Here is a 21,128-nt window from a genome sequence, read left to right on the forward strand (position 1 = left end):
TAGATGTCTCTCCTTTTATGTATTTCAAATGAGGGGGTTGCACCAGAAGTGATCTGGGGAGTTCCACCGTGATAGGGGGCAGGGACCTCAACTCAGGACAAGTGGAGTTCTTGATAGACATTGCAGAAATAAATTTAAGAGCTGGGCGCAGTGGTGCATGCCTGTAATCCCAGCATGTGGGGAGCCATTCTGACACGTGATTGGGTGACTCCCGTTAAGGGCCTGAGGCACTCTGGCTGTGTCGGAGTTATCCCGACCCTTTCCTGATGAGAGAGCCCATCCGTGTGGGGGTGTGCGTAACCACTGACCCTGGAGACCCAATCACTGACCCTGACCTTGGAGTGCAGCCCCCCCCCCCAACCTTCATTGGATGGAATTCTCCCCTGAATCTCTTGTCCCCCCAAATAAAAGGCTACTCCCCGGCGTGTTCGCTCTCTCTCTCTCCTGCTAGCCCAGAGTAATCCTCGCTGCCCTGCTGGGCGGCTGGAGGCAGGGAAACAGGGAGGCGAGCCGTCTCGGACCTAGCAATGTAAAATAAGGTACTGTCTGTGTGTTTTATTTTGATCTCTTCTAACTAACTTAATGCCAGAACCTCATTAATGAAACCACTGCGCAGGCCGCGTGGTAGAATTGGCGCCCAACGTGGGGCATTCTGAATTAGTTAGATTGAGTGGGAGCGCGCGCTAAAAAGATTAAGAGAAAAAATAAAAAGGAAGATAAGGAAATGAAATAAAGAAAAAATAAAGGAAAGTAAGGAATAAATAAAGAAAAGGAAGAGGTGACATTTGGGTCACAAAAGTAATAAAGAGGATAAGGAAAATAAGAAATAAGATAAGAGAAAGGAAGAAGTGACATTTGGGTCACAAAAGTACCGGGAAATATTGAAGGAAAGAGACGTTAATTTACTTAAAATGGGAAATTCTACTTCTTCGGATAAGGAAATGTATCTAACTATTTTAGACAGTATAATTAATCAGAAAGGAAAACAGATAAAGAAAACTCAGTTATTGCAATTCTTAAAGATTGTAGGTGAATATTGTCCTTGGTTTTGTGACCAAGAGTCTCCAAATTTACTTACTTGGGAGAAATTAGGAAGAAAGTTACAGAGAGTTTGTCTTTCTACTGAAATACCTGGAGGTATAGAGAATATACAGAAAACTTGGACAGCCCTAGAAGTCTGTCTCTTTGAATACATGGACCAGAGTCCGTGGCCGCCAGAAGACCTTCTGAGAGGTATTCAAAGAGCCATTAGGTCTATTCAAATGGAAAATCAGCCTGAAGCTAAATTAATTTCCTTTCCCTTGAGCCGTTTTAAAACAAAAGCGCTAGGAGCTAAAACAAAGGTTAGAATTGTGCAAGCTAGCCCGCAAACAGATTGTACAGAACAGCATGATAAAGAAGAAACATCTCTAATCTTGGAGAGCCCTCCAGAAGTGGTAAACAATCTTCCTGGAGAGGAAAATACAAAGGAAACTCCTAGTGGGGCTCAGGTTTCTTCTCAACCACGTGAGTTAGAAACCCAAATTCCAAATGGCGATAGTACAGAGTCTGATAGCAGCTCACAGTCTGAGGAAGAAGAATTAGACATAGAAACTCAGGACTTAGAGAGAAATTTTAATAGACTGCATTTAGCACCACCTGCCCAAGCTTTTAAAATTCGGCCGGTACCTGCTAGAAGGACCAAATTTAACAGGTGTGCTGAATTAAAGATGACTTTCTTACCCCAGTTCAGCAAGGTATTAAGAAGACTCAAGAAATGGGAGAGGATACTACTGGTTTTCACCTCTTTCCAGTTTTTGAGCAAACTAATGCACAAGATCAGAGAGTTAGAGTTCATGCTGTAATCCCTTTTAAAACTATCAAGGAATTGAAAAATGCATGTGAAACGTACGGCCCAAATTCGCCTTTTGTTCAGAGTCTGATAGAAAATATTTGCTCACAACCCCTTCCTCCTAGTGATTGGATTTTTTTAGCCAGATCTTGTCTGAGCGGGGGAGATTACTTGCTTTGGAAAACTTACTGGACTGATTTTTGTAATGAACAAGCAGAAAGGAACAGGAGACAGGGCATAGAAACGCCAGTAACGATGTTTTTAGGGACTGAAGATTTTGCTGATTTAGAAAGACAGTTAAATTATGATTTTGTAGTGTACAATCAAATAACTGATTGTGCAAAACGTGCCTGGAGGCAAATTGTCCCCAAGGACCAGTCCAATTTAGTTCTTACCAAAATCAGACAAGGTGCCAATGAGACTTATTCAGATTTCGTAGCCCGACTGTATCAGGCTGCGAACAGGTCCATCGGGGACCCAGGAGCTAGCGAATTTATCGTTAGACAATTGGCTTTTGAGAACGCAAATAAAATCTGTCAAGATGTTCTCCGACCCCATCGTAAAAAAGGAACAATTTCTGAGTATATTCGCTTGTGTTCTGACTTAGATTCCACTCAGTTACAAACGGTGGCCTTAGCAACAGTATTAAAGGAAACTTTGGGGCCACAAAATTCAGTTCAGAAGTCCCGCGGCAGGTGTTACGTTTGCGGAAAAACCGGTCATTTCGCCTGCGAATGTCACCTACGCAATTTTAGGTTTAGGGCTCCATCTACTGGCGATAATAGATATTGCAGGACTCAGCGCCACATGGTTGATTCAGATGGCGCGGATGAGCCCGCCTTCTTGTCATCATTTCCGCCTAGCCGGAACACAAACTTCCGGTCGGCCCGCCCCCGGGACGAAAATGAGGAAGTAGATGGTCGCGCAATGTGACGTCATTGCGCCGACCATGGGGGCCGCCATCTTTAATTTTACCGGAGCGAAACCACAGCACGTACTAAGGAAAATACTCAACATGTAATTTCTCATTGCTTAGCAGCTTTTCCATTTTAGGGTGTCCTATACAGATTAAAACAGATAATGCTCCAGCTTATGTAAGCTCTGCTTTTCAACAATTTTGCCAAGAGTTTAAAATTAATCATAAAACAGGAATTCCTTATAACCCCCAAGGTCAAGCCATTGTAGAACGAGCTCATTTATCTATTAAGCTTCAATTACAAAAATTGAAAAGGGGGAATAAGATAGTGACTCCCCAAAATAGCCTTAATCATGCCTTGTTTTAAATTTTTTAAACTGTGACACAGAAGGTCACACTGCTGCTGAGAGACAAATGTCTCCCTCAGTGACAGGCCCATTAGGCAGAGTTCTGTGGAAAGATTTACAGACTGGTCAATGGAAGGGCCCAGATCCAGTAATATCATGGGGCCGAGGGCATGCTTGTATTTTTCCAGAAGGTGCTTTTCGTCCTATCTGGGTGCCTGAACGTGCTATCAGACATGGAGGAGATAGAACCCAGACTCAAGCGACTGAGGATCGACCCAGAGGAGCCACAACCCAGAAGGAGGAGATATCGGAAAAAGATGAAGAAAGACCAAATTGAACCAGCCGAGAAGCTGATTTCATGGAAAGATGTGAAGAAACTGACAACCCAGGCCTCCCAAATACTTCGACGCCTAGGAAAGAACAGGACACCAGTCTTGATGGTAGCGACAATAATTGCCCTACTGGGCTGTCAGGTAAAAGGGAATCAAGTAGACACTTATTGGACATATTTCCCAGATCCACCCCTGGTACACCCAGCTGTGTGGACTGGAGAATCTATTCCAGTATTTACTAATGACTCATTCATGATGGGAGGATTTACAGATTCTCATATTACTCCCAGTCATGTGACTAGATTTAATTATTCTGGCTACAGTGCCCAATTACCTTTATGTTGGTCACATGATAAACATGCTGGCTGTCTGAAAGTATCATTTGAAGAAAAGACAGCAATTGGTAAACCTAGACTGACAAATAATTCTATTTATGGAGACTTAAAACCTAATACTAGATCAGTAATTAAGATGGGACTTTCCCATAACAAGCCAGTCATTTCTGCAAAACCTCCACCGGTACCCCACTGTCCAAATAGTTCTATAATTGAAATTGGCACCTTTCCTAAATGGATGGATTGTGTAAATGCCTTTCCTGTACAACATAAGGTGTCTAAAGCTAATGGGTATATTTTAGACTGGTCTCCAAAAATTGATAAGAGACAATTACGAAGAAATTCTGCTATGACACCTGCAGGATTTGTTAGTAATATTTTGACTTATAGTGAAGGAGGTGTTCAAAAAGATATTTGGCGTTTAATTGCTGCCTCAGAATATTTACATTTTTCAGACAAACCTTTACCAAAATTTGTTGGCAAGAACTGTAAAGAGGGATCTTGCTATGGCCTAAGAGCCTGTGTCCAATCTCCTTATGTTTTAATTATTGGAAATGTAAAAGTTAGATGGATAGATGATAAATATTTTGTTACTTGTAATAAGTGCAACCTAACCAATTGTATTTCTAGGTATAATGGAGGAAAAGGAGTGCTGATACTTCATCAGCCCTCTTTTGTTTTATTACCTGCTAATATTTCAGAGCCATGGTATACTGATGCTGGCTTACAAGTTTTGCAACAAATTCATGCCCAGCTAACAAGACCTAAACGTGCTATTGGAGTCATAATTGTTGGTGTCTTAGCACTGGTCTCATTTATTGCCTCAACCGTCTCTGCATCTCTGACATTGTCTCAGAATATTCAGCATGCAAAATTTCTTAATAATTTAGCTCAAAATACTTCCAAGGCTCTGCGTAATCAAGTAAATATTGATGAAAGGATTGAGACTAAGTTAAACGCCTTAGAGGCGACTGTTATTAACATTGGTAATGAACTTTCAGCCTTAAAATTTAAGGAAAGGCTTAAATGCCATGCTAATTATAAGTATGTATGTGTTACAGCTGCCAAGTACAATGCTTCTCTCTGGGATTGGGAGAAGGTTAAAAACCATTTATTAGGCATTTGGCAAAATAGTAATAATAGCTTGGATATTCTGGAACTTCATCGCCATATCCAAGACATTCAAAATAATAGAGCTGATTTTTCAGATCCTTCTTCTTTGGCTAACCAAATATTGAAGGAGTTAAATGGATTCAACCCTGGAAATATTCTTAAACACTCCGCTTGGTACCTTATTGGATTATTCTCTTTGCTGTTAATTCTCTTTTGTATTGTAACTATAGGATGGCAAGTCTTCCAATCAAGAATCTGGGGACTCCAGAGAGTGAACCGCCGCCTCATTGTTAAGAATAGAAAGGGGGAATATGTGGGGAGCCATTCTGACACGTGATTGGGTGACTCCCGTTAAGGGCCTGAGGCACTCTGGCTGTGTCGGAGTTATCCCGACCCTTTCCTGATGAGAGAGCCCATCCGTGTGGGGGTGTGCGTAACCACTGACCCTGGAGACCCAATCACTGACCCTGACCTTGGAGTGCAGCCCCCCCTCAACCTTCATTGGATGGAATTCTCCCCTGAATCTCTTGTCCCCCCAAATAAAAGGCTACTCCCCGGCGTGTTCGCTCTCTCTCTCTCCTGCTAGCCCAGAGTAATCCTCGCTGCCCTGCTGGGCGGCTGGAGGCAGGGAAACAGGGAGGCGAGCCGTCTCGGACCTAGCAATGTAAAATAAGGTACTGTCTGTGTGTTTTATTTTGATCTCTTCTAACTAACTTAATGCCAGAACCTCATTAATGAAACCACTGCGCAGGCCGCGTGGTAGACCAGCAGTCAGGAGCCTGAAGCTGGGGGATCGCAAGTTCAAAGCCAGTCTCAGCAACTTAGTGAGGTCCTAAGCAACTCAGTGAGACAACTGTCTCTAAATAAAAAACAGAAAGGAGTTTGGGGTTGTGGCTCAGTGGTTAAGTGCCACTGGGTTCAATCCCTAGTACTAAAAAAAAAAAAATAAAAAATCATTTAAGGACATGCCAGTTAGAGGCACAGATTTATTTGAAAGCAGAGACACATTCAAGGGATAATATGAGCTATTTTGAAATTGAGAAGCCTTTGTGGTAAAGCAAGGAATACATTCAGGGAGAAAGCAGTCCATCTCAACTGTGACAAGCTGCAATCCCTTGGTCTGGGATGTTAATATTGATAGAGGGACAGTAGCTAGAAGCTGAACTAGAGGTGGACTTAGGGTGCAGTTACAAATTTTGTGCCAGTTTCCCCTACACTTTCACATTACCCTCTCATCATGTTACTTTTGTGGGCAAGGACATGAGCCAAGTATGAGCTGGTTGCTCAGGAATTGATTGTTTTGCATTGCAGTGGTTCATGGGTGCTTCTCTTTAGAGACTCAGTATCTTTCTCTGTATCCCAAAATTCTTATCTATCTCAGCATCATTTGGTGGTATGGTGTGTTCAGTGATTGGACTTATAGGCCTGGTTTCCCTGATGTGGAGTTGATACAATTATGCATCTGTGTCCGTTGTCAAGTTGTACTTGTGCTATGCAGCTGAGGTTATTCTGTGTATTTGCCTAGATGAGTTACCAAGTCATTCTGCCTTAGCACTTGTAGTCAAAATGAAGTAACTCAGGGCAAACTGCTGCTTTATAAAATGGAGTAATGTAGGGCAGGACACAGCTTGAAAGGTACTGTTCTAAACAACATGGAATAACTCAGAGCAGGGCATAGTTTGCTGTCCACCACCCCTCAGCAAAAATTGAAAGCCTCAAGCAGCAGAAAGTTCATCTCTGACTTCTGATCAAGACTGACTATACTGAGCTAATAAGTTAGGAAAGATTCCCTATGTCTGAATGTAACCCCTCTTTCTGTAACTCAAGCCTCTTATTAGTAATAAGAAGAGTGCTGCTTACCATCATTTATAGAACACTTATCAAATCCAGATCCTTTTCTCTGGAATGCAGAGATTCCCACATTGTGACGATTGCAAGTGTGTTTAGAGACTGAAACCTCAGCTCCCAAGACAGAGGGTCCCCTGGGAGTACCCTATGAGTAATCCTATTTCACTTGTATGAGCCGTACAATGTCAGCATTTTCTATATGTCATGATATGAGAAAAGCTGTAAACTACTGCTTTAGACAACAACTGTCTTTTTTTCAGAAGTCTTGTTTCCCTTGCATTCATTTTTTTTCTTATTAACCCTATACCATTTCTTTACATATGGAGCTTTGGTTTAGGAATTCTGAAGAGAAGATAGAACTCTAAGAAGGAACTGACATATATAACATAGATAGATAGATAGATAGATAGATAGATAGATAGATAGATAGTTGTAGTTGGACATAGTACCCTTATTTTTTTATTTATTTTTATTTGGTACTGAGGATCGAAACCAGGCCTTGCATGTGCATGGCGAGCACTCTACCGCTGAGCCACAACCCTATCCCCAGAACTAACTTCTTTTGAAGCTAGAAAGAAAATTCTTAGATATCCAATGAGCAGAAGCTAATTTCCTGAATAGTTCCTTTTGGCCACCAGGAGTTGAGTGCCTGGCATGGTAAAACTACTACTACCAAAGCTTTGGGGTAAGCCTTATGAATAGTGTGCTTTGTGAATAGTTGGAATACAAGGCAAATTAGCCTATAAATATGGTATACCTATTATACCTCACTTTTAACAGTAAATAATAACATTAGCCCTTACTATATGCTAGGCACTGATTGACTTTGAAAATTCATAAGTGAGAAACTACAAGATGCCTGCCCTCATAGAATTTGTTGCCTTAGAGAAAATAGATAAAGAAGTAATACAACATGGTGGGATTGGTAGTGTGAGAGAAAGATAGTAATGACAGTTGGTGAGACTTAAGTTACTCATGGGTCAAATTGTTTAGACTGACTGGAGTCTCTTTCTTTTAGATCAAAGTATAACTTTTGGTATGACTTAAAACTGAATTTCTTTTCCTTAATTATTCAGTATAAACTGAGAAATATTTCTATTTAGTGTGTCTCTAATGTACTGTATAGTTTATCCAGATAATGCTAGTTACATTGAGACTTTGAATCTATATTTTTACCTGACCAGAAGGAAGTCTTGGTTTCAACTTAAAACACTTTTTGCCTGTATCCTTTAATTATAAAGTGCAATTAAGTAATGCTAAATTTAGTACTCTCTTGCCTTTTGTTTTCAGGGAAGGTATTCATGTAAATCAAGAATTGCTACAAATATCTCCCTGTATTACAGAGCAGTTTATTGAGCTTTTGTGTCAGTTCAACCCAAACCAAGTCATAGAGACACTGCAAGTCCTTGAGTGCTACCGCCTAGAAGAAACTATTCAGGTAAGTTTTGTACATGCCAACAGCATACAACAGACAGGAGTCAACTTTTCTATTTTCCAGGCGAGCAAAGGGAAACTCAAATATGAAGTTATTATAGAAGCTGAGAGCTAGAAAGTGGTAGTGCCTGAAGTTGAACCTGGATAGTCTAACCCCTTGCATGCAATAATTGTGATGAACTGCTTTCCTATTCATTCTGTTAAAATCAGAAACAACATGTGTTCATCCCTGTTTTGAATCCGGCTTTATAGAAATTCTGACTAACACAGTAAGCCTATAAAAAGGACTCAGTACTAAATATTGAAAGGAAAAGACCAAGCTGTTGTATTCAGATAGTGATGATGAGACAGTCATGTTGAACCATAAAACTGAGTAAGCTAAATAGCAATCCAGTAGCTTTAACTGTTCATTGTCTTGATTCACTTCCCATATTTTCTACTGTTTCCAAATGAGCATGTGTGTGTGTGTGTGTGTGCACGTGTGCGCACGTGCATTTGTACCCACACGCATATCAATGCAATATTACAACATTAGAGGTGTTCCCCATTTGAAAGTTATTACAAAATAGCCTCTCTCTCTCTTTCTTCCTCCCTCCCTCTGTTCCTTCCTTCCTTTTTTTTTTTTTTTTTTTTTTTTTTTTTTTTTTTTTTTTGTGGGGCAGGGTACTGGGGATTGAACCCAGGGGCATTTAACCACTGAGCCACATTCCTACCCTTTTGGGTATTTTATTTAGAGACAGGGTCTCGCTGAGTTGCTTAGGGCCTCACTAAGTTGCTAGGTTGGCTTTGAACTTGAGATCCTCCTGCCTCAGCCTCCCCAGCCACTGAGATTACAGAAGTGTGCCAGCATGCCCAGCTAGCATCTCTTTTCTCTTGCTATCAACAGAAACTTCTATTTTCTGCATTATCTCCTGAACTGCCCACATACTTTTAAAAAATATTTATAAAATGTTTCAGATATTTAGAAATGTGCAAAATATCAAATATGTATATATCCACTAACTCAATTTTATATTTTTTTAACATTTTGTCAGGCTGGCTTCAGATCTTTGTTGTCTTATTTATTCTAAAAATAAAGCAAAGGGTAGCTGGCAAAGATTTTCTCTCATTCTGTAGGCTCTCTCTTCACATTCTTTTTTCCTTTGCTGTACAGAAGCTTTTTAATTTAATGCCATCCCACTTATTGATTCTTGGTTTTATTTCTTGAGCTTTAGGAGTCTTATAAAAAAATCTTTGCCAGCTATCTTCCCACAGGGAATTAACAACCAGAATAGAAAGAACTCAAAAAACTTTACACCAAAAAAACTAATAACCCACTCAATAAATAGGCAAAAGATTTAAATAGATATTTCTCAAAAGAAGAAATACTAATGGCCAACAAATATATGAAAAAATGATTAATATCCTTAGCAATCAGGGAGATGCAAAGCTAGTGTAATGTAATGGGAAAAGTGTGTGTGGGGGGAGCAGATCCCACAAAAATAGAGTAGAGGAAAGGGATTTAGGGGGAGGGTAGAATAATAGGAAAAGGGAGGAACTGTAGAATGAAATTGAAAAAATTTGCTATGTACATATATGAATATACCATAGTGAATTTTACTTTTGTGTATGTCTATAAAGGACCAATTAAGAAAAACATTAAATAAATAGAGGGAAGACCAGTATAGCAGTGGAAGGGAAGAAGGGACAGGGAAGAGGGGAGGGAATGAGGAAAAAGAAAACTACATGGGGATTTCATTTCACCCTAGTTAGAATGGAGCAAGCCCGGTTATATGCATTTATAAATATATCAAAATGGCCCCATTATTATGTATAAATTATAAAACACTAATAAAACATTTTTTAAAAAAGGAAGCACCTTTTGTCCCTTTCCCTCTTCTCTTCTGAGGTCATAACTAGCCTAAAGGTGGTGTTTATCCTTTCAGTCCATGATTTTCATCTTTCCCCTATATATGTATATGCCTATAAAATACATGGTACAGTTTTATATGTTTTTAAAATTTATACTAATAGTGTCATCCATAGTGCTAATCCTATTGCAATTTTTTTTCACTTTTTAAAAATTAACTCATTTATATACATGCAGATGTACTTCATTTATCTTAATGGTCATGATCTATGAAGTGAATATACCAGTTTATTTCTCTGTTGATAGATATTTAGGATTTTTTAAAATTTTTTTACTAGTATGAACAGAGCCACAGTGCACATCCTTTACATGTCTTCTTGTACCCATGTGAGATTTTTCAAAGTACTATTCATGGAAAGGGGATTGTTTAGATAATAGATGGCTTAATTCTACTGATATTACCCAGCTGATTTCCTGTTTCTGTTCTTATCAGCACTGTTTGACATTTGCTATTTTCTCACATCCTTGAACATTCCTAATACTTATAGACTTCTTAATTTTTGCCAGAGTGATGGAGATTATTGATTACTTATGATATTGGATATCTTGCAATATATTTATGATTCTTAAGTCATCTTATTTATTTTTCTATTGAGTTTTTTACTCTTATTCAGTTCTAGAGGTTCTTTCTAATTTCTGGATCACGGATTTGATAATTTTATGTGTTGGAGATGTCTTCTTCTAATCTGTTGTAGCACATCTTTTAATTTGTTTTTTAGTGACTTCCATTTTAATTTATCCATCTCCTCTAAGGTTTACATTTGTGTGTATGTATCTTATTTCCATTCCTATATCAATGGCATTAATTTAAGTTTTATAATTTAGATTCTTACATTTTAGGCTTAAATCCATCTGAAATATATTTTTGTAGGCTGATCAAGAGAGAGGTTTCTCTCTTATTCTCCCCACATGATGGCTAATGGTTCATGGTGCATTTTATGAACCTTTTCTCGTTGATTTCCAAAACCATACTGCTATATAGCAAACTGTCAAATGTGCATGAATCTCTGAGTTTTCTTCTGTTCCTTTGGTCCTTTGTCATTCCCTGTACCTATACCAACATATTTTAGTTTATATAACTTTATAATAAGGCTTATTATTTGGAAAAGGATTTTTGCCTCCTATTCTTTTTCTTTAAAATACTTTGGCTACTTTTGATTTCTTACTATTCCACATCAAAGTAGCGATCACCTTATCAAGTTCCTTTTTAAAAAATATCCTCCTGGAATTTTGATTTAAAAATATACTGAATTTATAGATTAATTTAGGGAATTAACATCTCTATAGTATTAATTTTTTACATTTAAGCCATGTAGTTGTCTTTTTAAAATGCCTCTTTTACCTTTTGGTGAGGTTTCATAACTTTTACATAAGGTTCTTATACATGTCTTGTTAAATTATTCCTAGATGCTTTATGGCTTTTTTAAATGACATTTTTTATTGTTTGCTACTATAGTATTACAATGTGACTAATTTTGTGCCTTATATTACACGTAGCAGTCAGGCTGAATTTTTTTAGTTCAAATAGTTTCTAGATACAATAATATTATTTAAGAGGAATGGCAGTTTTGTTATTCTCATTCCTGTCTTACACTTTTTTCTTTCTCTTATCAGATATATAGGAGCTCAATGATATTGTTAAGTAGAAGCAGTGATAGTATATCTTTTAACCTTGTCCTAATTTAAAAGGGATTATATCTAATACTTTATATCAAATGCAGCTTTAAAAAATGCATTTTCTATTATAGTATTTTGATAGATAACCTTTATTAAGAAAGTTCTGTTTCCAGTTTGGGTACAGGTATTTTGTCTTTTTTTTTTTTTTTTTTTTTTTTTTTTTGTCATTAACGGGTGCTGCATATTTACCTAATGCTTTTTTACATTTATTGAGATGTTCAGATGTTTTTCTTCTTTAATCTGTTAACCTGTTAATTTATTATTCTTGCCTTTTTCTTCTAGGAAGATTTTTTTTTCCTATTACTCTTTTTAAAGAAGCTAAGTCTAAGTTTGTTAAACCTCTCTATTTTTTGCTTTCTGGCATTTTCTTTTATTTTTCTTTTATCTTCTTAGCTTATTTTGTTGTTGTTGTTTTAGTTGTTTACATGGGCACAATACTACAATACTTTTATTTTATTTATCAAACCCAGTGCCTCACATGTGCCAGGCAAGTGCTCTTCTACTGAGCCATAACCCCAGCCCTACTTCTTTCTTTTTTCGCTGATTAGATATTCTCAGTTTATTTTTATGGGGATTCCATAAGTTAGTGTATAGTATTTTTACAGTCATTTCATTCTGAATATTTTGTTTAGAAGTAAACTTGATGAATTTCTAGTTTATATTATTATTATTTATATGTATATGTTTTTCTCTGGTGACTATTCATGTGTGTAATAATTTTTTTAAATAAATGTGAAAAAATGAATATACTTGGTCCAATTAAAACAGCCAATGGACCGTTATAAGACACAAAAATCAAATATTTGCACAAATATTTGTAAAACAGCATATACCAAGGTTTGCATGTCTTATATATTATAGTGGATTTTTCCCCATCTTTAATGGATCTTTCCACTTCACAAATAAGATTTTTGAATAAAAATATGTATCTTTTCTTTTTTCCTAGATTACTCAAAAGTATCAACTCCATGAAGTCACTGCTTATTTATTGGAAAAGAAAGGAGATATTCATGGTGCCTTTCTAATAATGCTGGAGGTAACATTTGCTGCATTTGTTTTCTCCTATTTCTTTCTATCTCAATGCATTCATTAGTCCATCTTAATTTCTTATGTTTCAAGATATGTTGCAGACAAAAGTACATTTTACCCCTGAATATTTTAATCATGCATATCATTGAGTGCAGTTCAGAATTTCTTTGTGGTACTTTGCAAAAAAACATATACAATGAAAATTCAACTTTTAAGTGTACCATTTGATAAGTTTTTGACAAATGCATGCATTTGTCTAACTGAAGTCTTTATCAAGATAGAGAACATTATCTTCACTCCAGAAAGTTCCCTCATTTTTTAAAATATATTTTCATCCAGCTAGGAATATAATAAGGAGGTCCTATTTATATAAAAAAAAATGACCCATGTTGGCTCCTAGTTTATTTGATTCTAAAACATGCCAGGAAGAACACCCCTCAAAAGCTTAATATAGTCTCTTGATTTCTTTTAATCTGTAAATTACCTCTCCTTTTTTTTCCTTGTAATTTATTTGTTGACACTATAGCTAGTATAAACGAATAAGTAAAAAGTGTTCCTAGCAGGGCAGGTGCAGTGGCACATACCTATAATCCCAGTGACTCAGGAAGCTGAGGCAGGAGGATTGTGATTTCAAAGCCAGCCTCAGCAATTTAGCAAGTTCCTAAGCAATTAAGTGAGACCGTCTCTAAATAAAATATTAAAAAGAGCTGGGGATGTGGTTGAGTGGTTAAGTGTCCCTGGGTTCACTCCTCAGTACTAATAAAAAATTTTAAAAAGTATTCTTGGCATGAATAGGGGAAGGAGAGGCAGGAGAACTGGGCAGGGGACCATTACCACCATTTGCAAAACCTTAAGAACAACAACAACAAAAAAAATGTGGGCCACTAGGAGAATGATCACAACTTACCTAGATTTCAACTATACAATATATAGGCAGAAACAAAGTCTAGGTCTAGGTTTGAACAGACTTTATAGGACACACTAAAGAATTGTGAAGCAGGGAACTTACTTTTTTGTTTTATAGAAACTGCTTTGGTGACTGGGAGAAGAGGTGGGAGGTGGGGGTGGTGAGATGCAGAGAAGGGAAAGGAAACACTGAAAGCAGAGAATACTTGCAGTAGCACAGATATGAGTCAACAAGCACTTGACCTGGGTAATGGAAAGAAGAGGGCCTAGCTTTGAGAACTTATAGATCATCTGATTGTGATATGAGATGAATGAGGTGGAATAGTGAATAATGATTCTAGTTATAAGCTAAAATTCTGTGATTTAAGATTCTGTCATTTGGGATCTTGAAAGGACCCCAAGAAAAGGAGCAAATTTGAAGTAGAAGGGTTATATTAGGGATCAGGCTCAAAAGGGTTTTAAGAAGCCTTTGCAGTATGAGTTAAAGGTGTCTAAGGATCTAGAATTCAGTAGAGCAGTGGATACTATGACTGCACATTTGGGAGAAATCACACCCAAGGCTGTGCCTTATGCTCTGGAGTAGATTTGTCATTTCCTTTGTGTTCCCTTCCATCCAGTCCACCCCTTTTTCTCATAATCCAGTATGAATTTTTATACCCTAATCCTAAGCATGGATAAATCCTAATCCTCATTATTATGCCCAAAGAATGTCAGTGGCAATGATGTGTTATAAGAAAAGCAGATAAGGACAGAATAAGTGATAACTTGATCTTTTGGGTCCCTTGCCATATTGCTAACTATATGCACAAGTATTCACTTCTGAATGACAGTAAGGGACCATTCTTTATAGCTTTGCTATTTCTTTCCTATAAAATATGTTAATTCAGATTTGTGGTAGAATGAAATGTAAAATGTTCTTATTACTGCCTGTATTCTTTTTACCTCTTAGAGACTACAAAGCAAACTGCAAGAGATAACAACACATCAAGGTGAAAAAAGTAAGTTCTTGAATGTGATTCATAATTTATTTTTCTCCACAGCCTCCATATTTTAAAAAATATTATTTAAAAGTGAATTGCCTTTGTTAAGTAATAATTATATTGGTCCATCTGCATAATTACTATTTATCTACTTTAACATGGATCCAAAATTTAGCTAGTTTTCAAGTAATCATAATAGGAAATATTATAAGTGCCTTGGTGGTACTCATTGTCAGTAGATTTAAATATACAAGAAATAGACACTGTTCAACTGCTGTTGATTATCTTTTTAGTTATATTTATGTACTTATAATTTGGCTTTATATTAACGAGGTACATAATATCATAAAAATTAAGTTCATGTGCCAAACAACTGCAAATCAAAGCTTGCAAGCAGTAAGTAATAGCCAGTGTTTCTGTACTGAATTTGTACAATTTTAGCCCAAAGCAGTAAAACTTGACAGTTTGGAATCTTGAGTGCGTTTGAACATAAATAGTTAAAAATTTCATCATGTTATTTGACATTTCAACATTTTTTTTCAAGTTGTGGTAAAGTATGTATAACGCAAAATTTGCTGTTTTTAAGTGTGCAATTTGGTGGCATTAAACACATTCACTTTGTTATAAAACCATCCCCATGATCTGTCTCCAACTTTTTCATCTCCCCAAGCTGAAAATCTCCCCACTAAGCAGTAACTCCCCGTTCTCCCCTCTCCCAACTGCTGGCAACCACCATTCTATTTTCTGCCATTCTACTTACTTTTTCCAACATTATTTTTTTCTGAACTTGATTACTCTAAGAAACTATACAGTATCCTTTTGTTACTGGCTCATTTTATTTAGCATAATGTTTTTACATTTTGTAAATTTTGTCAAACATGTCAGAATTTTCTTCCTTTTTAAGCTGAGTACCATCCTATTGTATTTATATACCACATTTTGTTTTTTCATGTGGCCATTGTGAATAATGCTGTTATGAACATGGTTGTTCAAATATCTTTTCAAGTTCCTGCTTTCATTTTTGTGTGTGTCTATATAACTAGAAGTGGGATCGGTAGATCAAGTAGTAATTCTATTTTTAATTTTTGAAGAACTGCCATGCCACTTTCCATAGCCACTGCACTATTTAATATTCCCACCAAAAGTGCACAAGGATTACAGATTTTCTGTAATCTCACCAACACTTTTGGGTTTTTTTGATAGTAAGTTATCTTAATGGGGGAGGGGGAGGTGGTATCTTTTAGTTTGCATTTCTTAATGATTAGTGATGTTGAGCATCTTTTCATGTACCTTTTTGGCCATTTGTATATCTGTTTTGCAGAAATGTCTGTTCCACTTTTGAGTCAGGTTGTTTGCATTCCTTTCCTTGATATTTTTTAAATATCCCACCTGAAGATCAAGTAATCCCTTGATAAGTGACTTAGATTGTTCTACCTATTTCACAACATATTTTTTGCACCCCTTGACCCTTCCTCTAATATCCCTTTACCATAACTCTGTAGATAAATTATCTATATTTTTTGATGGTTAAATATTGCATGGTAGTCTCTGTTATATCTTGATCATCTTGAATTATACTAAATCTTTTTGGAACCTCAGTAAGCACTTGATTGACTTTTCCATAATGATAATCCAACTAGATATTTAATTATTATTACTTTTGAATTGTCAGTGTGTGTTCAGTCTATTTCATTGTTAGGTTTATTGCATTTTATGACATTTTTCTATTTAAATTTAATGTTCTGAAAATATTTTTTCAGACAATACATGAAAGATTGAGGGAAAAGTAACAAGTATATTTCTTCCAAATTGCCATGATTTGTAGGTGGTATATCTAGAGAAGCCAGTTTTTAAAACTCCTATAAGGATAAATTTTCCAGTAATAGTCTTGTAACCAGTCCAGTAATAGCCATCTGCTTTCAGATTCAATTTTGACAACATGCTTAAAAGTTTGAAGCATTTGCTACTTTCAAGACGTTGTGCTTAGTTCCTGTAGGTTACAGACAGATGCCTAAAACATAGCCTCCCTTCCTTGAATAATTGGTCTCAAGAAGGAGACGCATACAAATTAACACTCTAACACAAGTCAAATGGAATGCACAAAGGTAGCAAAGGAGTGTTGAAAACCAGGGAACTGTTTGTGACCCATGAGTCAAGTCAAGAGTTGAGTGTTAGACGTGTATTACCTTTAAAGGAAGTCAGAGGAGGACTAGGGGTTTAATAGATGAAGCAGGGCAAGAGTAAGACACAAGTATGGAAGTGCCTGGCTTCTAACCTCAGAGATTAAGAAATAATCTGTGACACCAGGGCACAGAGAGTGAGAAGATAAGCTGGAATCTTTACACAGTACCTAGGGTCAGAATCTTACTAATATTCTCTTTCTAAGCATTAGGAATCTTTAATCTTTATGGAAGGAAATAATATGTTTGGACTTGTGTTTAAGAAAACCCTGGTAACAATATAAAAGGGAATGAAAGAGGCCATATTTGGAAGTCAAAAGTTCAGTGAAGAGACTGTTGCAGTAGCAGATATGCATGCTGCCAGGGTAACAGTGGTGGGCGTGGGCAAGTGCTGAAGTAAAATCAAAAAAAATAAACACTTTATTTGAATGTGTGGAATTAAGGAGAGGGAAGCATCAAAGATGATGAAGATTTATAAACTGGTTAACTTAATCATGCTGGTTCCATTAACTTTGAAAATGTTGGGGGAGGAGCAGATTTGAAATGAGGAAGGTAAGATGGGCTTTGCACATATGAAGTTCAAAGTGCTTGGAGGACATGGAGATTTTTTCCTAGGGTCATTTGAAAATTTATGAATGGAGTAAAGGCTGAAGTGTATACTTTAAACTTATTAACAAAAACTTGAGAATTGAAACCACAGGAGTGGCTGAAATCATTGAAAAATGAGAAAAAAGAATGTAAGACAGACTCTTAGGGAAACACCTACATTTAAGACAGGAAAAGATGGTAGAGCAGAAAGTGTGAAGGATAATCTTTCTACTAACTAATCCACAAACAGATGATTCCCATAACCAAAGCATGTCGAGATGCTAAGTACAATGTACTTTATGTGTACTTTGAATGTCAAACATTTATATAGAACACTCCTATTGCCCAGAATGATCTTTTAATCACTAAATCTCAGTATTAGGTCTTATGGATGATAGAATTCCTTAGAATGGAAAATTAAGGCTATGCAAAAGAAAGAGAATTTCATTTTTTTCACAGAAAGTCTGAGATTATCAGAAACACATCCTAAAGTGTTGTTTATACTCTTTCTGAATCTAGATACCAGAGAACTTGCCTCACTGAAGGATGTTGAAGATACCATGGTAGACACAATTGCTCTTTGCCAGAGAAATTCACATAATTTGAACCAGCAGCAACGAGAGGTAGGAGAATGATTACTTAGGAATTTTAAAGCCTGTTCTGTTCTGAAACAGGAATTAATTCTATTTCCACTGCCCTGTCAACCACCTGAATTAATTCAGCTGGCATTAATCACTTTTAGTATTCCCGGGAGTATAAGACTCCTGAAGTTATTATGAAGAGTGTTTGGCCTCTTTCTTCCCCACAAAAGGCTTTATGGTTCTTAGATTTGGCTGTTAAGCAAAATGTAAGGTTTGTGACTATGAGATGTCCCTGGTGTCTTTGGACTGAGATTTTGTGTATTCCTTGTAGTGGTACTATGGATATATGATCATTTATCATCTTTTTTATTCCCTGTGGCTGAAAGTGAGCATGAAGAACTGGAGCAAAGCCCTCAGGGATATGAAAAAAGGTCAAAGGAGGATATGATATAGTAGTTCTTAGTCTTGGCTGTACATTAGAGTCACCTGGGAAGCTTTGAAAAATCTTTTTGTTCAGGCTGCACCCCAGATTAATTAAATGAAACTCTCTGGGGCTGGAAACCAATCATCAGTATGTTTTAGTGCTCCCTACACAATTCCTGTATAGAGCCACAGTTGGAACCACTGCTGTAACAGACCCCAGATTGCACAAAGGAAAAAAACAAAACTGTAGGAGGTGTAGATGAGCACCTAAAGCAAGTAGTAATTACAGCAGTGAAGCAGAAACTATGAGGCAAGGTGTGATTGACACCTAAATTCTACAGTTGCTCTAAGAAGTAGAGTTGCAGGGCTGGGATTGTGGCTCAGTGGTAGAATGCTCATCTTGCACGTGTGAGGCCCTGGGTTCGATCCTCAGCACCTCATAAAAATAAATAAAATAAAGGTATTGTGTCAACTACTTCAAAAAAATAAATGTTTTTCAAAAAAAAAAAAGTAGAGTTGTATTACTCCTCTGTACCTTTCCCTGCAGGGCTTAGGTCTGACATCACACCACCTGAGCTCTTTCCACAAACTGAGTTTCTAAAATGGTAACAGTTAATTTTTCATAAATATTTAGTTTCAATATTTGAAAACAAATATTGGTCCAGCAGCTGGGGAGGTTGAGATAGGAGGATTGCAAGTTCAAAGCCAGTTTCAGCAAAAGCGAGGCACCAAAGCAACTTAGTGAGACCCTGTCTCTAAATAAAATACAAAATAGGGCTGGGGATGTGGCTCAGTGGTTGAGTGCCCCTGAGTTCAATCCCTGGTAAACCGCCCCGCCTCAAAAAAATATTGGTATGGTTATTGTTCTCATGAGATGGATAAATTTCTGCTTTAAGTTTTTATCAAGGATTTTAGTATTTTGATTTTACTTTTTTAAATAATTTATAGTTTTTTAAAATTAGTACACTATGGATATACAAAAGGTATATGTATTTCATATACCTATGAGATTCACTATGGTATATTCATACTTGTACATGAGAAAGTTTGGTCAGATTCATTCCGCTCTTCCCTTTTCCCATCCCTTCTCCCCGCCCCCCCAGTCCCTTTCCTCTACTCCACTGATCTCTCTTCTACTTTCATGGAATTCTATACCTCCCTTTTTCTTTCTTTTTCCTTTCTTCCTTCTTTTCTTTTCCTCCTTATTTTGGTTTAGCTTCCACATATGAGAGAAAACATTCAACTCTTGACTTTCTGGGTCTGGCTTATTTCACTTAACCTAATATTCTCTAGTTCCATCCATTTACCAGCATGTGCCATAATTTTGTTCTTCTTTATGTCTGAGTAAAACTCCATTGTGTGTGTGTGTGTGTGTGTGTGTATCACATTTTCTTTATCCATTCATCTGTTAACAGGCACATAGACTGTTCGCATAGCTTGGCTTTATGAATTGTACTGCTATAATTATTGATGTAGCTGCATTCTTATAGTATGTTGATTTTAGATCTTTTGAATATCTACCAAGCAGTAGGATAGCTGGATTATATGGTGGTTCCATTCCTATTTTTTGAAGAATCTCTATACTCCTTTCCAAGTGGTTGTACTAATTTGCAGTCCCACCAACAATGTATGAGAGAGTATCTTTTCTCCCACATCCTAGCCAATATTTATTATTATTTGTATTCTTGATAATTGCCATTCTGACTGGAATGAGATGGAATCTTAATGTAGTTTTGATTTGCATATCCCTAATATGCAAATTCAAGAGGTGTTGTACATTTTTTCATATACTTGGCCATTTGCATTTCTTTTTTTGATAAGTATCTGTTTAATTCTTTTGCCCATTTGTTAATTGTGTTATTTGTTTTTGTTCTTGGTGTCCAGGTTTTTGAGTTCTTGTATATATTTTGTATGTTAATTCCCTGAGGGGCAGGTGGCAAAGATCTTCTCTCATTCTGGTCTCTCTCTTCATGCTCTTGTTTCCTTTACTATGCAGAAACTTTTAATTTAATGGCATCCTACTTATTGACTTTTTGTTTTATTTGTTGCCAATGTGTTGGAATGTTGAACCTACATTTTATTCTAGCATTTGCAGAATTTCTGGTTTACTTCCTAGGTCTTTGATCTATTTCGAGTTGACTTTTTTTCAGAGTGAGAGTTAGGGATCAAGTTTCATTCTACATATGGGTATCTAGTTTTCAGAGCACTATTTGTTTAAAACGCTATCTTTTTGTTTTTAGGCTATCTTTTCTATAATGTATGTTTTTGGCAACTTTTTCAAGTATCAGTTGACTGTATCTGTGTGTGTGTTTCTCTCTGTGTATTTTCTTCTATTCATTTGATCTTCATATTTGTTTTGGTGCCAGTACTATGCTGTTTTTGTTACTATAGCTCTGGAGTATAATTTGAGCTCTGGTATTGTGATACTTCTAACATTGCTCTTCTTATTTAAGATTGCTTTGGATATTCTGGATCTCTTATTTTTCCAAATGAATTTTAGAACTGTTTTTTCTTGATCTGTGGAGAATGACATCATTGTTATCTTGATAGGGATTGTTGCATTGAATCTGTATTACACTTGGTAGTATGGTAGTATGGCCATTTATTAATTTTGCCTATCCAAGAACATGGAAGGTCTTTACATCTTTCAAGGTCATCTTCAGTTTCTTTCTTTAAGTATTTTATAGTTTTCATTGTAG

At 36.7% G+C, this 21,128-nt stretch overlaps 1 protein-coding gene across 2 annotated transcripts in view; it reads left to right on the forward strand.

The window, feature by feature from the left end:
* VPS8 (VPS8 subunit of CORVET complex) overlaps positions 1-21,128 on the forward strand; it is a 271,364-nt gene that overhangs the window by 157,271 nt on the left and 92,965 nt on the right. For both annotated transcript variants that reach the window (XM_081301471.1, XM_081301472.1), the window contains exons 36-39: positions 8,013-8,160; positions 12,689-12,778; positions 14,627-14,675; positions 17,945-18,048. In XM_081301471.1, the coding sequence (XP_081157597.1) occupies positions 8,013-8,160; positions 12,689-12,778; positions 14,627-14,675; positions 17,945-18,048 (391 nt within the window). The remainder of the gene's footprint in view (positions 1-8,012; positions 8,161-12,688; positions 12,779-14,626; positions 14,676-17,944; positions 18,049-21,128) is intronic.

This window comes from Spermophilus citellus, assembly GCF_964194105.1.
Source record: "Spermophilus citellus genome assembly, chromosome: 7".
Taxonomy (NCBI): Eukaryota; Metazoa; Chordata; class Mammalia; order Rodentia; family Sciuridae; genus Spermophilus; species Spermophilus citellus.